Source organism: Vespula vulgaris, chromosome 21 (genome assembly GCF_905475345.1).
Source record: "Vespula vulgaris chromosome 21, iyVesVulg1.1, whole genome shotgun sequence".
NCBI lineage: Eukaryota > Metazoa > Arthropoda > Insecta > Hymenoptera > Vespidae > Vespula > Vespula vulgaris.
This window is the reverse complement of record NC_066606.1, coordinates 350,595-370,001: the sequence shown is the minus strand read 5'-3', so window position 1 is coordinate 370,001 and position 19,407 is coordinate 350,595. Positions and strand designations below refer to the sequence as shown.

At 45.4% G+C, this 19,407-nt stretch overlaps 2 protein-coding genes across 3 annotated transcripts in view; one reads left to right on the top strand and one right to left on the bottom strand.

Moving 5' to 3' along the window:
• LOC127071251 (zeta-sarcoglycan) overlaps positions 1 to 7,285 on the bottom strand; it is a 154,566-nt gene extending 147,281 nt beyond the window's left edge. Inside the window, exons 1-2 of one of the 2 annotated variants that reach the window (XM_051010301.1) lie at positions 7,132 to 7,275; positions 862 to 958 (exon numbers count right to left, since the gene is read on the bottom strand). The gene's annotated coding sequence lies outside the window, so the exon portion shown is untranslated. Of the gene's footprint in view, positions 1 to 861; positions 959 to 7,131 lie in introns of both variants that reach the window. The other variant, XM_051010300.1, reaches the window with a different exon arrangement.
• Positions 7,286 to 7,533: 248 nt separating this feature from the next.
• On the top strand, positions 7,534 to 18,532 carry LOC127071246 (uncharacterized). The gene is made up of 6 exons (XM_051010288.1): positions 7,534 to 7,794; positions 7,859 to 10,229; positions 10,515 to 10,616; positions 10,686 to 10,901; positions 10,980 to 11,300; positions 11,397 to 18,532. Exons 1-6 carry the CDS (start codon positions 7,718 to 7,720, stop codon positions 11,478 to 11,480), a joined length of 3,171 nt encoding a protein of 1,056 aa, XP_050866245.1. The 5' UTR covers positions 7,534 to 7,717; the 3' UTR covers positions 11,481 to 18,532.
• Positions 18,533 to 19,407: the final 875 nt, after the last annotated feature.

The following is a 19,407-nucleotide window of genomic DNA, read 5'->3' as shown; positions in this document are numbered from 1 at the left end:
GTTTCTACGCGTTAGAGTATCATTATCCATCATAGCACGAGAGAGAAAGAGTAGTCGTCGAAGCGTAACTAGGAATACCAGGAGACTAAAATCTACTCCATCTACTCCGTCCTGTGCCATTCGTTTCTCAACTTTTCTACGGAGAAAAAGTTCTGCGTTCGTTCGTTCGTTCGTTCGCAAACAAAATACGTGAGCTAGCAAAAAAGGTACATACAGAGATGAAAATTGAGAAAAAAGAGAACAAAATTCAAAATAAATAAATATATACGTATCGCCGAAAGCATATCAGCTTTTTCCTAACATGTCGTAAACTTTAAATTTGCAACACGGTGGACGGGGTAGCTACGATGTATCGAATTTTATCATCCCTACTTACATCGCAGAGAGTTTCTCCCCGCAAGAAGACCACGCCGCCGACGACGACGACGACGACGACGACGATGCAGGCGGCCAGATTTCGGGAGTGTGTTTCGCGAAGCGAGAAAAAAGGAGCAGGAGAATGAAAAGCGAAGGTAGAGTAGATAGAAGGAAAGCAGCTAAACAGAGACAATGAGAGAGAAAAAAGAATGGTAGAGAGAGAGAGGGGGGAGCGAAGGGGAGAGGAAGAGAGAAGTATACGATCGGCTGTACGGTAGTATCTATTGGCGCAGGGAAGACGGTTTACAACGGAATATTGTCCCGTCTAAGCCGCTCTCCAATATTTCATCAACTTTCTTATTCCTTCTTTTTCGTTGCTTTCTTCGAGCTTTCCTCCCACCGATCGCCTTCCCACCTCGACTCGAAGAAAACGAATGGGAAGAAGGCATGGTAAGAGCGAAGAAAAATATGAGAGGAGGGGAGAAGATGCCCCTGAATTCTTACCGGCATCGAGTCCCCGTTGCCTACAGGATCTCCTCGTCCTCGTCGACGTCGCTCCTGGGAAGAGCAACCTATCCTGATCCCACCTTTTATCGAAGAACTGCGAACGGGAATGGGACGCGCAAAGTATGTCTAAGTATTTTACAAGAATCAGTTCGTAAGAAAATGCCATCCGCTTCATCTCCACTCTATTTTTCTTCTTTTCTTTCAACTATTTTCCTCGCGAACAATTCGCGAAACGATTCGAATTCTCTCGAGGCGAGCATCCCTTCCGTTCGATCATCCTTCTCTCTTCTCTCCCTTTTTCGATAGGAATTCTATCTATCTATTTCTAACCGAAGACTCTTCGAGAAGAGTTCTTTTCTATTTGTATTATTTCTATAGGAACGAAAGTAACGGACGTATGGTGTTTGCTGGCGATACGCGTATCCTATCATTATCGATATTTAGATATACGGACAAAAAAATAGAGCTCGGCGTTGGTAACGAAGCAGAAGGTATTCGACGTAGTAAGTTCGGTAAATTGATTCCGTCTTCCTCTTTACCTTCTCCTTTGTCTCTCCGAGTTTAGCCATAAATACGCGTTATAGCGTGGAGATATACCACGGGTAACATCGTTCGACCCTTTGTCGAAACTAATCCGCTCGTCTCTTCTCCCTTATCATTTTTGCAATGCCTCGTGATCTCAATTCGATTAGTCTAGTGACGTACTCGAAAGAATTTTCTAACGAAGAGTTATAGAAAAGCGACTCGTTTACGCAAAACAAAAAAAATCGAATACTTTCATTAAACTAATTACGCTTTTAACATACAGCACGTATGCACGGGTATTTTCGTGTTTCTCTAGCTTTCCTACTTCCGACCAAGCATCTCGGCCACTCGCAGCACGGACATCCTTCGTCTGCGTATAGATATATGTGACCCATGTAGCTCCACGGTACTCGAGACGTAAGGAATTGCTTTCGCGAAATTATTTCCCTTATAAATCAGCGGCCATACGTTTCGATGTCGCTTCGCCCTCAGCCCCGGACAATCTCCGGTCTCTTCCTCGAGTTGATACTGGTAAAGGCACCGACAACCTAGTTTACGCAATAACGAGAAATAACAGAAAAAAAGGACGACGCTTGTTTACAAACGATACTCATTTTTGCCTTTTTCCAAGAATTCATCGCTTCGTATCTCGCCTTACGAGCTTGTAAATTATACAAAGGACAAAAGAACGAAGCCCTGGAAGGTGACTATTGTTAACGTACAAGCACGGGAGTGGGAAGACGATGTGAGGTGGAGGTGGAGAGGGAGAGGGAGGGAGAGAGAGTATAGGTGGGGCTTTGATTCGGTAACAGGACGGCGATAGTGGGGATGTAGTAATTTGTCGGCTTGGGAAGGCGGCTGGCTCCAAGCTGATAACAAGAGATGGTCCATTCTCCTGTGATTCGAGTCCTCTCCCCTCCGAGCTCCAGTCAGCCTCCTCTCTTCGCTTCTCTAGCTCCTTCTCGGACCAAAAATCTCACCAGCTCTCTTCCACTCGCGAACGCGCCAAGCTCTTTCTTTCGGCCCTTTCTTCCTTTCGCGGATCTACCTAACCTAAGACTTCCGCTTCTTCCGATAGGTGTGTCGCGTCGCACCGTCCACGTTCTACTAGGTGAAATAAGATTTTAAAGAGGTAGTAGCGATCGCTATGTTAACTACGTAATCGAACCTGCAGTACGAAGCGTACTCCGGTAGTCGTAAACTTTTATCTAACGCCTTCGAAGCAGCGTTCCGTGTGAGAAGAGAGAAAGAGAACGAGGAAAGTCCTTAAATTTTTACGACTTTGCATTGCAAATCGAGAGGTCGTAGCGACACGGAACGTATGGCTATTGTAGTAAGCTTCAGGGAATATAAAAAAAAAGTAACGCTAGTTTTTGAGTAAGTAGGTTGCATGCATTAATTTGCTACATTTCGCGGTTGGGAAAATTTATCTGCCAGGACTGATTTCCATGCTCGCTGCTTGTTCCGCATCGCATACGTTTTACATGGGGCAAACGTAAAACGCTTGATTTACTGCCCGGCTCGCACCCACTCCATAATTTCTGTGTGTCGTTACGACTTTTCAAGCGGTACGCTAACGTCGACTTGAAAGCGTTCGTTCGATAAAATGCGAGAGAGAAAAAAAGAACAAAGTAGAAAGATTAATCATAAAATCGATTAGAGGAGCGTGAAATGTAAGAGCAATTTATGGAAATAAAAGCGACATTTCATCCGAAATATCGAGTCAAGTTTCGATTATTGAAAATAATTTAAGCTATTATCGAAGTTTAACAAGGTCATACCGCAAAAAGAACCTGCGATCTTTTTTTGTACATTTCATTTATTTAACGAACGTAGCTCTCTCCTAAGCTCTAACGAAACTCGCTCTCTTTCCCCAAGAAACATCAATGTTTTTCCCGACGTTCCTATTTAGGTACAATCCAAAGCGTCCAATCGGTTTAGCATTAGCGCAGAAAACTTTGAATTACGAATGTGCCGCGAATATCCATTAGTTTTTTCTCTAGCTCTCTTTCTTCGCCTACTTGAAAATTTGTACACGGTCGCGACGAGTCTAGCATGTTTCTTGGATTAGAACCAAGTGTGTGTGTGCGCGCGCGATATGTACATATACGTGTATACACGCACACGCGCGAAAGTTTTTTTTCGAGTAGGTACGCGAGAACGCCACTCTTGCTGGCGTTAGTAACGTTTCTTAGAGAAATAAAGCGGTCTCTTCCATTATCCATGTAATTTTCAATTTTCTCTGCTTGAGATTAACGATATAATAAAGATAAAGAGAAGCGCGGTCGGTGAATTTATAGTCGACAACCCGAGAACCGTGGTATACCGTAGTAGAAAGAAAAACACTATTTACGACATAATTGTCTTAATAAACAAATGCGTACTTTTGAAAAGGTTATATTCTTTGATAGAAAATAATAAGTAGGTATATTTGAAAACATAAGAAGGATGACAAAAAGGTCGTTTCTCGGAACGAGAGAGCGGCGAGTTTATTTATGCCGAGCGTAACGAGAAGACGTTTACTATACCGTGTATCCTTCGTAAAGCGTCGATAAACGATACGCGTAACTTCGACCTCGAATTCTAAGAAGAAAAGAAAAGGGAAAGAAATAGACAAGGGCACAGAGCGTATGGAGAGAACGATTGGGAAAGCTTTATCGCGAGACAGCCGTCGTCATTGTCGACGCAATTAACAGTAACTTTAGGTATGTCGGAGTCGGCGTTGAAACAACATCGGAGCAGTTCTGATATCCGATGCTGCTTAGACATTCGCTGCTCAAATATTCCTGGAGTCTCCGCTTGTGCTTCGAACGCGGACCGCCAGAGACGCCGGAGACACCTAACCGAGCGCACACATTTATAAGCGATGCATACAACGAACGTCTCGGGATACACAGAGAATCCTACAAGAAGGAACAATTCTCGAGTAGCGTGGAAAGAGAGAGAGAGAGAGAGAGAGAAAAGACTCGGAGGTATCAAGGGTGTGCGAAGGATGCAGACCTGACACGACAGGTACTTACTGCACCAAGACACACATACGTATAAATGCGCGGTAAGAGTAAGACGGAGACGGAGAGAGAGAGAAAGAGAGAGACGATCCCAACGCATTCTCATGACTGTCGACCAAACTCCCTTTACTACTCCCACTTCTACGAAGAGAGAGAGAGAGAGAGAGAACTTTTTAGCGAACTGTCAAACTTTGTCGAGCCACGAATTACTCGTTCCAACGCATTCCCCTCAGTGCGCTTTCATTGAACGTAACAGAGATCAAAGACTCCGGCGTGCAATGGATTAGAATTTCGGAAACATGAAACATACTTTGGTCCGTCTCTTTTTGTCTTTCTATCAACGTCGAAAGAAATACAATCCTCTTTCGCTTGCTAAATGTTATCGATTTTCGATCGAACGACTTTAAGCGGACAGACGAATGAGTTATTTTCGAAGGAATTATTTCAAGCTTTTCGTACGGCATTCATTGTAAACCGATTGACCCGAAACCAACGCGTTAACCTATTACGTTCTTTCCTATCGGGTATTGTAAATCTCATTTAATTAAGTCTCACGTAAAAAGTCCTAACAATACCTTTCGATCCCGTTTGCAATTTCGTTTTCTGCTTTCTCACACACACACACACACACACGCGCGCGTACGTTTCCGATGGCTACCTCCTCACCTCTCTTCCCTTTTTCCGCCCATAATTCCACAGGGTCGATCGCGCGAGACGAGAGAGGGATGCGTTTGATTGATATTCGATCGCTCGTTGTAATTGACCGAGTATACTAAGAGACTATAAAGAGAGTACACAAATAATATAACGCACGCAAGAGAGAAGTATCCCTTTGTATCGTTCTTTTCTCCCTTCTTTTCCTTTTTAGTTTCGTGTTTCATTTAGGAGTAACGCGAAAGAAAGTTTTTACCGTCTAATATATAAATTTTTCAAATTCAAGGAAATCTAAGCTCTGTCCGAAGGAATTCGAAGGGTGCTTTATAAGAACCAGCGTGAGAAATATGAAGAAAAAGCAAGAGGAATGGAAGTAGCATAAGAAGAAAAATGCAGAGGCGACGATCGAAGTATAGCGAATCGGCATCTCCCTATCGATCGCTCACGTACGCTCCTTTGTAATTTTATTTATGCCACGTTCGACCTGTTGCGCCTTATCTCCTCGGTTCGTTCTAACGCGTTCTTTTTCTTTTTTTTTTTTCCACTACACATTCCTTTTTCCTCCTTTCTTTTTCTCCTCCCGTTATTCTTTTTGTTTTACTTTCGATCGTCCTTTTCACATAACGCGATTTTAATAGCTTCCAGCTTGTATCCATTACTTTAATAATATCGACCGAAAGCTTACGTCGTTTCGAACGTCAGGCGCATTGTCACACTCGTTTTACGAGCTCTTATCGAATAAACGAAATTCGTTAAGACGGAGAGTGCATTGAAAATTTAGCAATGGACATGAAAAGACTCGATCGAAGCTCGAACGCGATCGTATATAATAATATTCCGATCGTCGATCGTGAAATCGTCGGGCGAATAAATAAATCAAAAAAGAAACATAAATTACAGGAAATTCTCCGACAGAATATTGATATTTGTGCGCTATGAATAAAGTCATTTGACGTATAAAATAATTTGAATTTACCACCGATAAGTAAAAGTACTAGATACATACACACCATATTGTACGATATAAATGGAAATATTACGCTCGGAACGAACGCGAGTAGATTCATTTTCATGAATATTATTAGTTCAATCGTTTATCACCCTGTGTCATCGCTTGCCTCGGCGATGATATTTATAGACATAAACGTGCAAAGAATAAAAGGGGAATAAAAATTAAATATACGAATAAAAACTACGAATACGCGTGGGGAAAAAAGATTCGAACGCGCGCCCCGATCATCGTTCGATTTCTTCGTTACTTTCTATTTCGAGTAGTCGTTATCGTTCAAGTTCGATGAGTCGTAGAAAAAAATATGTCGAAATGAAACGACCATCCGTAAAATTTCCAAATAAAATACGTTTTTAAATACGCGCAGAGAACGAAAGAAAGAAAGAAAGAAAGAAAGAAAGAAAGAAAGAAAGAAAGAAAGGAAGGAAGGAAGGAAGGAAGAAGGAAAGAAAGATAGCTTTTTATCGCGGAGAGAAAGAAAAGTAGGAGAATCGTTGATCGCTCGAGAGAGAAAATCGCAAAGTGTATATCCTTTTGAGAAGGAGCAACGACTCCGGCGTTCGTGCAGTTTCAATGCGGAAACCTTCCACGACGAGCAATTATTTTCGTCTCATTGTCCCTTTCGTCGAGTAGCGAATGAGACGTCGACGACGGAGAAGGAGACGACGAACGAAACGACGACGCAGTCCGGTCGACAGGAAGTGGCGGCAGCTGAGACTCCGGAAGAAAGATGGCGACTACACACCGGCGTCTATTCTACCAACGACTATTCCCGCCATTATCGTCAGCTCGACTAAAATCGTTGAAGCGTGCGAGCGACGAGTGCGAGCAACATTTACGAATCCGGTTAAATCCTTTCGACTTTCGTTTTGTTCGCTTCTTTCGAACGATATACTCGATGTCGCTAACTTTTCTTACCTCGCCCGGATGCGCGTAAATTATCTTTACGATGCATTCGACGCCTGATCTGATAACTCGTGTGTTTGAGAAAGAGAGAGAGAGAGAGAGAGAGAGAGAGAGATACGAAGATATTTGCTATGAAAAAGAGAGACACAGGGAGAGATGACGTACTTGCAATTATCGTAGATCTTTCACGAAGAATATTCAAGGAAGCCACGTAAATCTATCCTTTTGCGACTTGGACGGAATCCGCGTTAAATTCGAGAAGAACGAGCAAAGAACCGTTACGACTTTCGCAACGTGTCGCCTTTTTTCGAGAACTACCGTAACGCCTCTGACGATCGCTTCGGATGACTTTGTAACTGCGATTGCACCGACGCTTTGAACCTTGCACCGACGTACGATCGTCGAGGGTTGACCGACTGTCGAGAACCGACTCGCCAAAGAAATCGATGGGGACGTTACCGACCAGGTCGACTCTCGGCAACGTAGAAACTGCGAAGACGAAACGTTTTCTTCGTAATCTTGAAAGGAAAGCGACCTCTTGGAGAGAGCGAAGCAACGAAAGAGCGAATCAACGTAGGGCCACCTTCGTTTGATCGATAAACTCTTTCAAAGTTATTTTTCGGTATAAACTTCGGTCGCTGCTAAATTGACGCGTCGAGGAGTAGGTCGAAGAAAAATCATTCGAGCGTGCACGGTGCGATAATTATAAATAAACGTTGCGACGAAACGAGGTGTACTTTTTATCGTCGGTATGTGCGATCGATCGAAATGGAAGCCGAGGTCGTATTGTTACTCCACGAGGAAGATAAAATCCGTTCCGAGAACAAAGTACGTACAAGCTACGTTTTAATCGTTAGGAACGAACGATTCTTTAACCTCCTCGGTATTACAGGTGGGAGCGTCAAATCACGTCGGACGAAGATTATTGGCGGCAATACGTTCGCGAGAAAGAGAAAAATCTGCTAGTAAGAGACTCCCGTCCAAACTTAACCCGTTTCCCTTCGGTCCAAAGATATCCTCGAACTTTGTGTCGTGGGATTCGTAATAACGACGACGCGAGTAATATCGACGAGTCGACTGGTAACGAAAGAAAACCTCTCGTAGAATCCTTAACGAATTTTCCATCTTATAGGTTAAGCTCGTTTACCGAAGAGAACGATTTCGCGAATATTAGAGAGCCTGTGGTTACGGTCCTTCCTCCTGCGCCATCGAAACGACCTACCGAAGCATTTAGTACGCGCAAAGAGGAGCGCATGAGAGCTCTTGCCGAAGATACATCGTTTCGAAAAGAATTTTCCTCTCTTGTTCGTGTGAACGTTCGAAATGCTTCGAGGGAGAAGGCGAAAGTTGACAAAACTCGTTCGAGAGAAGGTCCTTCCTTTCGCGAAAACGATCGCCCGAATGGCGAGAAGTCGTCGAGGAGTCGAACCGACGAGACTCCTTTAAAGGCCGCGAATAAAAACTATTTAGAATCGCTCGACGATCGAGAAGCTTTTACTTTCGACGACATCGACGTTAACTCGGATTTAGAAGATAAATCCAATTACCGGATATGCGCGCTAAAGAAACGTACCGAGGGAAACGAAGGATCCTCGACCGACGACGACTTTTCAAAATATTTCGTTCGATCTGCTCACGAAGCCTTGAAACGCGTGACGAAACATTCGCGTTCCGCGAATCGGCAAGTAAACGAACCGACGAAGAAGGTCGCGACAAAGGGGCGTTCGGAGAAATATGAAAAAGAGTTTATAAACGTTCCCTCGATCTCGTTGAAACCGCTATTTAGTTTCGGTCGCGTCGAGGAAGATGTCGGAGACGATTCGCCGCGTACGAGTCTAACGGCGGATTTTCTAAACGGATTGCCAAAGATGTCGCATTTTCCGCGAAAGAAACGCGATCGATGTCTCTCGTGTTTGTACAAATCCCTCGAGGAGATCGGCGCGTCCTCGAGAAAGGACGCGTACGAGAGGAGGAAGGGCCGGGAGGAGGAGGGGAAGCAGCATCAGCGAGACGCATCCGTCGAGCGCGAGAGCAATGGCGACGTTAGTTCCGAGGAGTTCGAAGGCGAACGAAATCGGAGTGATTTCGGCGCGCGCGAGAAGGTTGGACTCGCGCTGATGGAGCGTAGCGGCGAATGCAGCGATATCGCGGAGGAAAAGAAATTGGGCTTGCCGAGTGCAGGAGAAGGAGCCGAAGAAGGGAAGACGTCCGTCGACCGAGTTACGGAGACGGAAGGACGCCTGCCAGTTCCGGAATTGGGATCAACGCGTCCAGAAGGTAAGAGGATCGCTTTCGAATCCATCTCCGCGTCGTCCAGAGGTACCTCTGATTCGGACGAGGACGACTCGAGCGTCGATTTGATCGAGCATTCGTCGACGAGATCGAAGCACAGACCGGCCTGTCACGCACCGACCGTTTTGTCTCACACCTTGGAGCCTCTCAGAGCGTTGAGATCGAGAAAGTCGACGAGCGTGCAAGCACGCGTGGCTCTCGACGAATCGGCCGAATCGACCGAATCGCCGAAGATCGTGGCCGACGGGAAGAGTCGCGAGATCGCGTCGAAAGGAACGGGGCAAAAGGCGACCTTGACGGATACGAAGAGAGCGAAAGAGGAGGGTGACTCGAAGCGGGTTAAAAAATTGACCAAAGTCGAATCGGTTTCGGAGAATCTGATCACCGACGTCGAAGTCAACGAAGCGAAGGAAAAATCTCTGTTCGCGAGGAGCTCCAGTTGTAGAGACTTCGAGCGGATTTTAAGGGATTCTACGAAAGGTACGGAGCTGGCGTCGCCGCCGGGCTTGTGCTCGTTGGCCGAGGACGGACCGTTTCGTTGTTTGTTTTCGAAAGGGGAGATCGAGGAGACGTTAAGAAATTTGGAGGAACGCGAGGCATCGCCGACGTTCGCGTTGTCCGCTCTTTGCGACATGTTTTTAAATCGAATTTTAGAGTCGAGCGATAAGCGAGATAGGAGGCGCGATAACGTAGCGAAACGCTTGGTGAAATTATTGGTAGAATCGAGACGTTATTCGAATCCCGACAAGTTCCCGTCTGACCTGATATTTTCCTCGAAACAGCGACCGTTGTTGAACTGTCAGCGATTAAGGAGCATCCTACCCCTCGATTCTTACAATCTGATCGCACCTTTGCTGGGAATACCCGAGTACCACCCGACGTTCTCCTTCTCCCTTCGCAAGAGGCTCGAACCGGCGAAGAGACCGTCCGACAAATCGGACTCGCTCCCGGATATTCTGGACGATCTAATCGTACGTACGTGACAAATAGATCCGTATCGTCTAATAGAAAACGAGAAAGACGCTATATCGGAGTATTACACGGTTAAGCTAGAACGGTGTAAATAATGCGAAAGCTATAGGAGCGGCGTGACGTAGCGCTACGTCATGCCCACCCAACCGAGCGATTAACAGCGATCGCTCGCGGCTCGATAATCACTTTGTCGAGAACGCAGCGACGATCTTTCCCTTCGAAATTGACGTTACGGATTTTCTTTTCCCGAGACGAGACGAGAACGATTCCTTTCCAATTGCTAGGTACATCCGCCGTCTTCGAGGGACAGCGCGATCTCGTCCGAAACGATCGAGACGACCCGATACAATCCTTACGGACTTTTCCTGCAGAAAGAGAGACGCAAGGTAAAGAGTCGAACGCATCTTTTTCCGACCTTATTTCCCTTATCCGACGTTCGCGCTTTGTTGTCCCAGGCCGTCGTTTGGCGTCCCTTGACGGAATTCGACTTAAAGGGCTACGATCCGCAAGCCACTCTTCGCATGAGGGCCGACAAGATCACCACGGACATATGTAAGGAATTTTGCGATTGGTTGAGGAGCTTAGGAGGCTTCGAAAGAGGCATCGACGAGAGGATTCTCAAGGACATGTTCGAAATTAGTTTTTCAGCGGACGCGTGTAAAACGACTCAAGCGAGTAGACGATTTCTGTTAGACGGTATTAGGATGTATCAAAATCGTGCGATAATCGGATGTATCTTTGATGAACAGGTCAACGTGAAAGAGATGGCTACCGTTCCGACGGACGTGGCATTGGCGAGAATGTGTCACGAGGCGAGCGTATTGGCAACGACGAGGAAACAACTCGAGAGGGATGCCAAGGCTGAAAGCAGACCCAAACGCACCTTGGCATTTGGCACGTCGATGCCGATCGATCTGTTGTTCGTGCCGCCTACCAATCGCGTTCGAGAAAGGTGGCTCGAATGTAAAAACGTGCCGCGAGAACTCGAAACGATGGACATAGTTTGGAACGGGATAACTCATTTGGAGAGCGTGCAAGCTTTCGTAAAGTGGTTACACAGGCACCCGGAGGTATCTCGCTTGATCGACTAGCGTCGTACTTTTTCGTTTCGTACTTTTTCGTTCCTGCGATCGAACGATCGATGATATTTCCTTTAACGATTGTAGGTTAGCCCACCTAAAATATTCAAGCGCGCCGTACTTCCGAAAAACGTCCGAAAGTTCGTCAAGAAAAGAGACACGGAGATGTAAGGACGAATCTCTTGACGTCAGCGCACGGCAACACCGAACGTAAATTTATGTCGGATCACTTAACGTTTGGAGATATCTAATCGATTTACAATACAACGAAGAAAATGTCTCTGGATGGGATACCGTGTAATCAACGGTTTAGCTCGGATTTTCTACGCGCAAACACGAGCAGGCGTGCCAACCAATAATACCGTTCGATGACACGATACCAAACGCCCGTTTCGTGTATGTGGCGTACGGTTAACCCCTAAAGCCAACGCAGTACCTCGAATCGAGGACGAAAAGTTTACGAGCGCGAAACCATAGCGTTGATTTGCCTATTCGCCAAAAACTATCATAAACGGTGACGTTCTCTCGCGGTCGGTGTAACTGATCTATCGCTTTCTTTTATCCGTTTTTTATTTATTATTATTTTTTTTTTTTTTTCATAGATCCTCCCCGTCGCCATCGAACGCTTTAAATATATCTCGAGAATCGTTCGTCGAAGGGTATTAACGGAGAATCTTCCACGTTAGACGTGCAACTTATCATGGATCGTCGTTAAGCGCGCCGTCGATAATGACGTAGGACTCCCGACCGTAAGAAATATCAAAAAACGTAACGTAAAGCCAAACTCGACTCGCAGCATCTGCTTACGACAGGAACACGTCCGGGATATCGCCCTCTCTATCGTTGGTTTCAAACCCGAGGCGAATAAGGAGAAAATAAATAAAAAAGGAGAAAGGAGAACTCTTTTCTTCCTCTCTCTCTCTCTCTCTCTCTCTTTGGAAGGCTTCGTCCACCTTCTCGGCTTCGTTTCTCTCCTAGCAAATAATTTCGTGATAACGAGCATCGAATCGATGTCGCACGCTTCTCATTCGTGCTACCAACTCGAGAATAAAGATTTTCAAAATTTTTTAAACTTTCCACGAGGCGATATAGAAGAGGGTAATGGGTATAAAACTTGGACGATTTGTTGAAGGAAAGTAATCTTGTGAAAAATAGAGGCTCTTGCCGAAATATGATAAAACGCCGAAACGAAAAGGTTCGAGACGAAGGAGAAGGATGTGTTCCGCACGCTGTTCCTTCGTCGTTGTTACGCGCAAACACGTGGAAAAATCTAGGCGCTCACCGCAAAGACAGCCCTCGACGTTCCTCCGCCACGTTCAATCCTTTCCCTCGCGTTAATTGAGCTAAAAAGATGAAAAAAGAGCGTCGCCGTACGTTTGCCTGCGTGCTCGGCTATTCGTTATTCGCGCAGCTCTTTATTCTTTCTTTCCCAGGAATTTCCCACGAGGCCAGCGGCCCTTTCTCTCTCTCTCTCTCTCTCTCTCTCTCTCTCACTTGGCGGCGCAGAAGAGAGAAGAAGAGAACGAAAGGGCGACGAAATGGAGCTCCGAAAGAAAGCACAAAGGGACCGTGCAACGAGAAAAGAGGACGAGCATGGAGAACGAAGTCGAATGAGGTACGAGAGGGAGAAGGGAAGAGAGTATCGGCGCATTGGTCATCGCCCGTTCGTTTCGCTTCGCTTGGAACGAAGACTTGCGCTCGAGCGAGAAATTTAACAAGGCACACGCTTCCGAGACCGACAATAGCCAACTTTATGGGCCCCGTCGAATGCTCCGATTTTAATTACTTCAATTTCAACTTCCACTTGGTCGTCCGGTCATCCGCTCTTTCTCTTCTTCTATCCGTCCATCTTTCTACTTGCGTAAACGTGGACCGATGCGAACGATCGAGCGGCGCATATCGTCGAATCGAAGCAAAGCGTCTTTTCGAAACGAGTCGGTCGACCTTTCGACGAAATATTCGTACGTAACGTAGAATAAGTGCGTTGCTTACATCATTGCCTTCGTCCTATCGTCTACGAGCGCTTTATTAGAAAATTTACAAAGTCGTTATCGATCGCTTGCTCGATTTTAAGTAATTAAGTGGGTTCGATGTCGCAACGTCAACGTCCTTGTACCTCCGCTTAATGAACTCGAGTTTGGTGCCACTAGCAAAGTCCGTTAATTTTGTTTCACCCTCATTGATTTTATAAATGGTCGAGGAGACGTTCGAAGGTCTTTGGAAAATTCGACGTATTTGTCGGGAGCATCGAACGTGTCTGCTAGATCGAACCATCTCCTCGTCATATCTTTCCCTCTCTCTCTCTCCCGTTCTCCCGTCATGTATTATTCATTTCGCCAAGTTCGCACTTAAAAATTCTGCCTTTCGATCGCCTATCTCGAGCCGCAACTTCTCGTTCGAGATTTCGAAGCAAAGTCACAAAGGAAGGAAGTACGTAGGTAGTCGGGCCCTTCGCAAAGTAGATTGACTGCAAAGTAGATACGAAGGGAATACGCGAAGAATCGCTTCACGACGCTCTATTTCTTTCCCCTCTATTTCTCTCTTTCTCTCTCTCTCTCTCATACTCTTGCTACGAATACACGAGATCGAGATCGCGAATCGAGTGGAATTTCAAGGGAGATTGAAATTTTTTGTATCGACGGGGGATCAACGAGAAAATCGCAACGACTAAATCGACTAATTCCTGATCACCGATTACAGTTATGTCTATATCATTCAAAGTGACCTCGTTGAACGAATTATCACAGAGAAAGAGAGAGAGAGAGAGAGAGAGACGATTGATTGAAACAACGATACAGAACGCGCTACTTAAAGTCGCATTCTCTCAATGAAATTGAAACGAGAAACGATAATCGCGCTTAATTGTGTAAGGCGCAGTAAGGGAAACGTTAATGCATTATACCTTATCGTTCTTTCGATTACGCGTTCCTAGCAGCGATACGATACGAAATTAAGCTCGCAAACACGCCGCAGTCTCGTACGTTTACAACGACTGGATTCTGAAACCGTTCTGCGGTTTTACTATTATCGCCTCGGTACATGTAATTACAATCTGTCGTTTCGTTTAGTATCGAGATAGAAATGCGTACGAGGGTTTGTTTGAAATTTCTCCCTGCCTATCGTTATTTCTCCCATTCCTTTCTCCGTATCTCTTTGCAAAGTCGTTACGTTTGGGTAGTACCTTTCTCCTATATCGTACTCCAATTTCAAACAATTATTATTATTCTCTCTCGTCGATCGTTGTGTTAAAGATTTCATGAATAAAACTAGGACGAACGATCCTGGTACGCGTCGACCAAGAGTTGTATAACGCGTGTAACGTACATATGTACATTCGCGTAAATGGAACAAACTCGTGATTTTTATAAACTTTGGTTTATTCAAATGGTGACAACTCGTCGAAACGACTATTTTCGAAAAAGAAAGAAAAATAGAAAACAACGGAGGGAGAGGGAGAGAAAGAGAGAAGCGATGCCGACAAACAATGAAAACCGACTATCCCTTTTTCGTTTTGAAATACAGGTGGCAAAGAAACGTGCTTCTAGGGCGATTCGCTTCGTAACACGTTCGTTGCTCGTGACATACGAAACGGCGCAAACGCGTAAGTGTATCTATCCGTACGTACAGCGTCGAGGAACGTGTGTACGAGGAGAAAAAATGGAAGGGGGAGAAAGAGACGCGTATGTATGCTCTTTCGTAAATCAGATGGGAAGCGTTTCCTGCTGGCAGTACGAGCTCGTTCGATCTATTGTTGCAAAGTCTCTAACCGTGCCCGTAATGTCCACACGAACCTATTATGAGTTCTATCTTCGTTGCCTTTGCCGATGGTGTTGCCACTTTTCGCAGGCCTGCTTCTCTCTCTCTCTCTCTCTCTTTTGTGTCCGTTCCTTTTCCTTTCGCCCATACGCGTACCGACGTATATACGAGTAAATATACATAGATATGATGTATGTACGTACACACGTAAATGCAATACTCCACTCTTCCGATTTCCACGCGTCGGCACCTATGGTCCATCGATCCGCGAGCAACTCTGTTATCGTTTTCCGGAGCAGTCCAACGATAAAACAACGTTAAAGCTAACGAAGTGTGGACCAAACGAATAAACGAGAGTTTCTTTTGATCCACGATACAAAACGTAGCCGCTTGTTCTCGAATTAATTGGTAGGAACCGGAAAAAGTATGTGAGGTGAAAGAAGGAAAAAGAAAAAAAAAAAGAAAAGAAAAGAAAATTTCGTAACGCGCGGAAACCCATTCAATCTCTTTAGTTTCTTCGGTCTTCCCGATTGAATCGTTAACACATACGTATAAAAGTGGATAAGAGTGGTTCCTTGTAAAGGACGAAAGGGAACGGTCCTACGAAGATGAAGAACCGAGGATGCTCGAATGAAATTTAGCCCGCGCTAAACGGAACGTCGATGCCTATCCTTGCGAATTAGTTACAGCGAGCAGGAAGAAAATGAAGATACGCTTTTTCTTTTTCTCTTCTTCTTTTCTTCCTCTACTTCCTCTTCTTTCCTGTTCCTTCCTTATTTATTTTTTTTTTTTTTTCTTACTTTTGCATCGATTCGAGTCCGTAGAAAAGGAAGAGAAGATCCTTGTAATAATCTCGTTCCAAAGGGGAGCAGACGTCGAAAGTAAGTTCAAGCTCTTCCTGCCGGCGGTTAATTTCAACCATTCCAACGCGTTTTGCGCTCCGCGCTCTCATAAACGCTCGTAGAGAAACGAATCTCGCTTTCGTAGTCGATTCAAAGCCCGTAATGAACTTTGGCTGACATCCGGTTTCACCCGGAAGGCCACTCCCATTACGGTAGACTCTCTCGGTATCGTTACATCGATGCAAACACACCGAAACCAACAACGATTCTTCTGTTTCGTTCGTGCGTCACGTATTATTGTAAAGGACGCTAGCGTTGATGACGAGCCTTTGGCTCGTTTCCTCCTCCTCTTCCTCCACTTCTCCGCTTTTGTCCGAGTCGCTCAGTCTCTCGGTATCCTTCGAACCGTTGACTTCTCTGTTGTTTTAATAACTTACGTAAGATAGATTTACTCCTGATAAATGGTAAAAGCTGTCGCGTTCGAAACGGTTACCGATCGATGCCCGATCGAATCCAACGTGAAAAAAGTAACGAGCGAAAGGTTCGTCCAAATTTTCCATCGTACGTGAAAGCGACCGTTCGTGAAAGGGTACGCTCTAACGGAGCTTATTTAAAATGGCATTCTGGACGTTCAACTCGAGTGGATTTCAAGCTTTACGCGAGTCGATCGATTCTCGCCAAGGGAATCGTTACTCGACGAGGAACAATTAACGCGTTTCGAAGAACGTGGAAAACTCGACGGGTTTCCATCCCTTTCTACGTTTCCACGTTTCTGAGTTCTATGCATCGCAAAGAAGATGGATGGATAGAGAAACAGAGAGAAACGGAGTAAGGAGGAAGGCACGAGAGCTTTTGCGTAGGCTTATTCAAACGGTACCTCTCTCAAACGCGTGACATCGGGACCCTCCTTCTTCAAAAGTAAGCAAAGCAATTAGACAGAATTACGAAGGAAAGAGAATGAGAAATAAAGAGAAAGAGGGTGAGTGTGTGCGAGAGAGAGAGAGAGAGAGAAAGCGCGCGTAAAAAGGGAGCAAGCCGGGTGAAAAGTGGGTGGTCGACACTTCCACTTGGTTTAACCAAACCCTCGGCCATGGACGAGCATACATCGTCTTCTTTTCAAACCCCTAGTCTCTCGAGAGATCCGGACGCGTTACGTCCCTGCTGCATGCGATATACCTAGGTATATGGGACACCGCTTAAGACTACGCAGTTGTACTTGGATGATATCGATCGAAAATTAGTCTCGTTCGTTTCGACGAGGGAAATAAGATGAGACGACTCGTATCCGACGAGTACCATGCGAGATAGCCGCGTTGTCGGATACGTCGAAGAAAATCCTAAAGGTATTACCTACTTTCTAGTCCTCATAGACCAACGTGAATACGTACGTTGGAAACGCACTTGCATTATCCATTAGTAGAAAAAGTGGATAACGCTATACACACTTGGCTCTCTACACGTTCGATCTCGCAACACCCCGGGCAGAGGGCTTCTCTCCTACGTTCTGGAGGCGAACGACGGGTATGGGGGATCGATAGGGGATGCCGAGCTCTGCATAGGGTGGCATAGGTTCGCATCGTTGCAGAGAAGGCCGCAAAGTATATTTACATACGGAGCCTCGGTCAAAGCCTTTACTTTGCACGAGTATTCATGCACTCGTCTCCTGCCACGACATTCTCCGCTGGACGGGAGAATCCACTATCGTTCTCTTATTCGACCGAATTTAGAATGATACTCTCGCAAATCCGTGCACCTCGAGTAGAAATTTCTAAACGAAATTTCGAAACGTCGCGCCTCGCCGATCCGCCGCGTCACGGGAATTTTATTACCAACATTTTTTCATCGACTAAACTCGTCGAAACTCGTCTACTCTCTATTTCTCGGCTTTCTCCGTGAAGCAGCGTACTTGTTATCATAGAAAAAGTTAGAAAATTTCTAAACGACGTCTCCGGTAGTTCGTTTCTCGCGAAAGGCGAGAACGCTTCGGGGTTGCGAGGACACCTAGAACCGATCGAAAGGCTCTCTCGACTCATATTTTTCAGTATTTTCGAGTGCGATAAGCCCGTGAGGTAGAATCACGCGAGGCATCCTGTGGCGAACGGAAGAGGCGAAGGGCGATCGTCGGTGTCCCTGACGAGCGAGGAGGGAGGAGGGTAATTGCGCGTCGGGTTTGACTTATAGCTTCTAAATCAGTGTCAAAAGGCTGCGACCCTTGCGTACCCGTCCTGCTTCGCCAAATGTATTTTAGATAAACTTTGATCGATTTCTCGCCAAAATTCTGCCTTCTTTAATCTCCCTCTCTTTTTTTCGCCAACGAAATTCCTTGGAAATATGTAGAAGACACATCGAAGATGTCACATCGTGGGAGTTTTCTTCGTAAAAAGGAATGCGTACGAGAGATATCAAGAGGATTTAAGCGTTTCGCCCGGATACTTGGCTCTCCGGAGTGGATATCATGCTCGAGTAATTCAAGCCGTTGCCAGGTGCTTAGCAAAGTTTCAATTGTACTCTTCGTGCGTGATACCAGAAACGTTGCCTCCTCGTCGTCTCCTTCGGCTGGTAAGCAGCTAAACGAGAGAGAGAGAGAGAGAGAGAGAGAGAGAAAGAGAGAGAAGGATAGGCTGGTTAGCAGGTGTACGCTTGCTTCCCGTTCGGTGCTCGAGCGCGAGCAATATTTATTAAGCGATATTTCCCTAATTATCTCTCTTACGACGTGCTCCTTGCGCATCCGAATCTACGCGTACTCGTATAAAGCGGCGAAAGTGCACGTTGGTCGAAAGTTAAGCTACTCGGAGACATAAACATCCGAGAAACGGAAAAAGAGAAGGCGAGCGAGTACGCTTGCCTCGAGTCTTCGTATTTCCTCTCTCTCTCTCTCTCTCTTTCTTTCTTATTATTTGCTTTCCTCTTCCTTCTCACTTTCTGTTTCCTCTCAGAAGCAAGAAACTTCCGATGTTTCGAGAAAAAAGTTGGGAAATTAAACGCCGCGGTACCGCATACTGTGCGAAAGAAATTTACGTCGACATTGCGTCCAACTCGATGCGCTGGGCGTAGTAATTATTATTATTATTGTTGTTGTTGTTGTTGTTGGTGGTGTTATTGTCATTATCATTATCGATATCACCGCCATCGTCATCATCGATATTATTATTATCATTCGTCGCCGCTTATAAAAAATTCGAGCAAAGTTTTCGTAGAATCTTCATGATTCTTAAATCTTTCGCGATTACGAGGAAACCGATTAGACGCTAACTGACGATTTAACAAAGCAGCTAGTAGTGATGTAAGAACGAAGCATGATACTTGTGCGAAGCGTTAGCTTCGTAAAATATTCGATAACAGTTAGTCGAAGTGGCGGGCCGCGAATATAAGGCAACTCTTATTCCGGACGCCTTAAAGAAGAAAGAATCTCGCCAACTACACTTTCCTCGCTTCCGAAACGAGCTTCGTTATCGCGCACGATGTTTATTACAAGAAGTTGGAAAGCTCGGACGATAATT

Coding starts and splice junctions, on each gene's coding strand:
- LOC127071246 (XM_051010288.1), top strand. CDS start 7,718: ATGTGCGATCGATCGAAATGGAAGCCGAGGTCGTATTGTTACTCCACG. Junction 7,795..7,858: donor AAATCCGTTCCGAGAACAAA/GTACGTACAAGC, acceptor TCGGTATTACAG/GTGGGAGCGTCAAATCACGT. Junction 11,301..11,396: donor GGTTACACAGGCACCCGGAG/GTATCTCGCTTG, acceptor TAACGATTGTAG/GTTAGCCCACCTAAAATATT.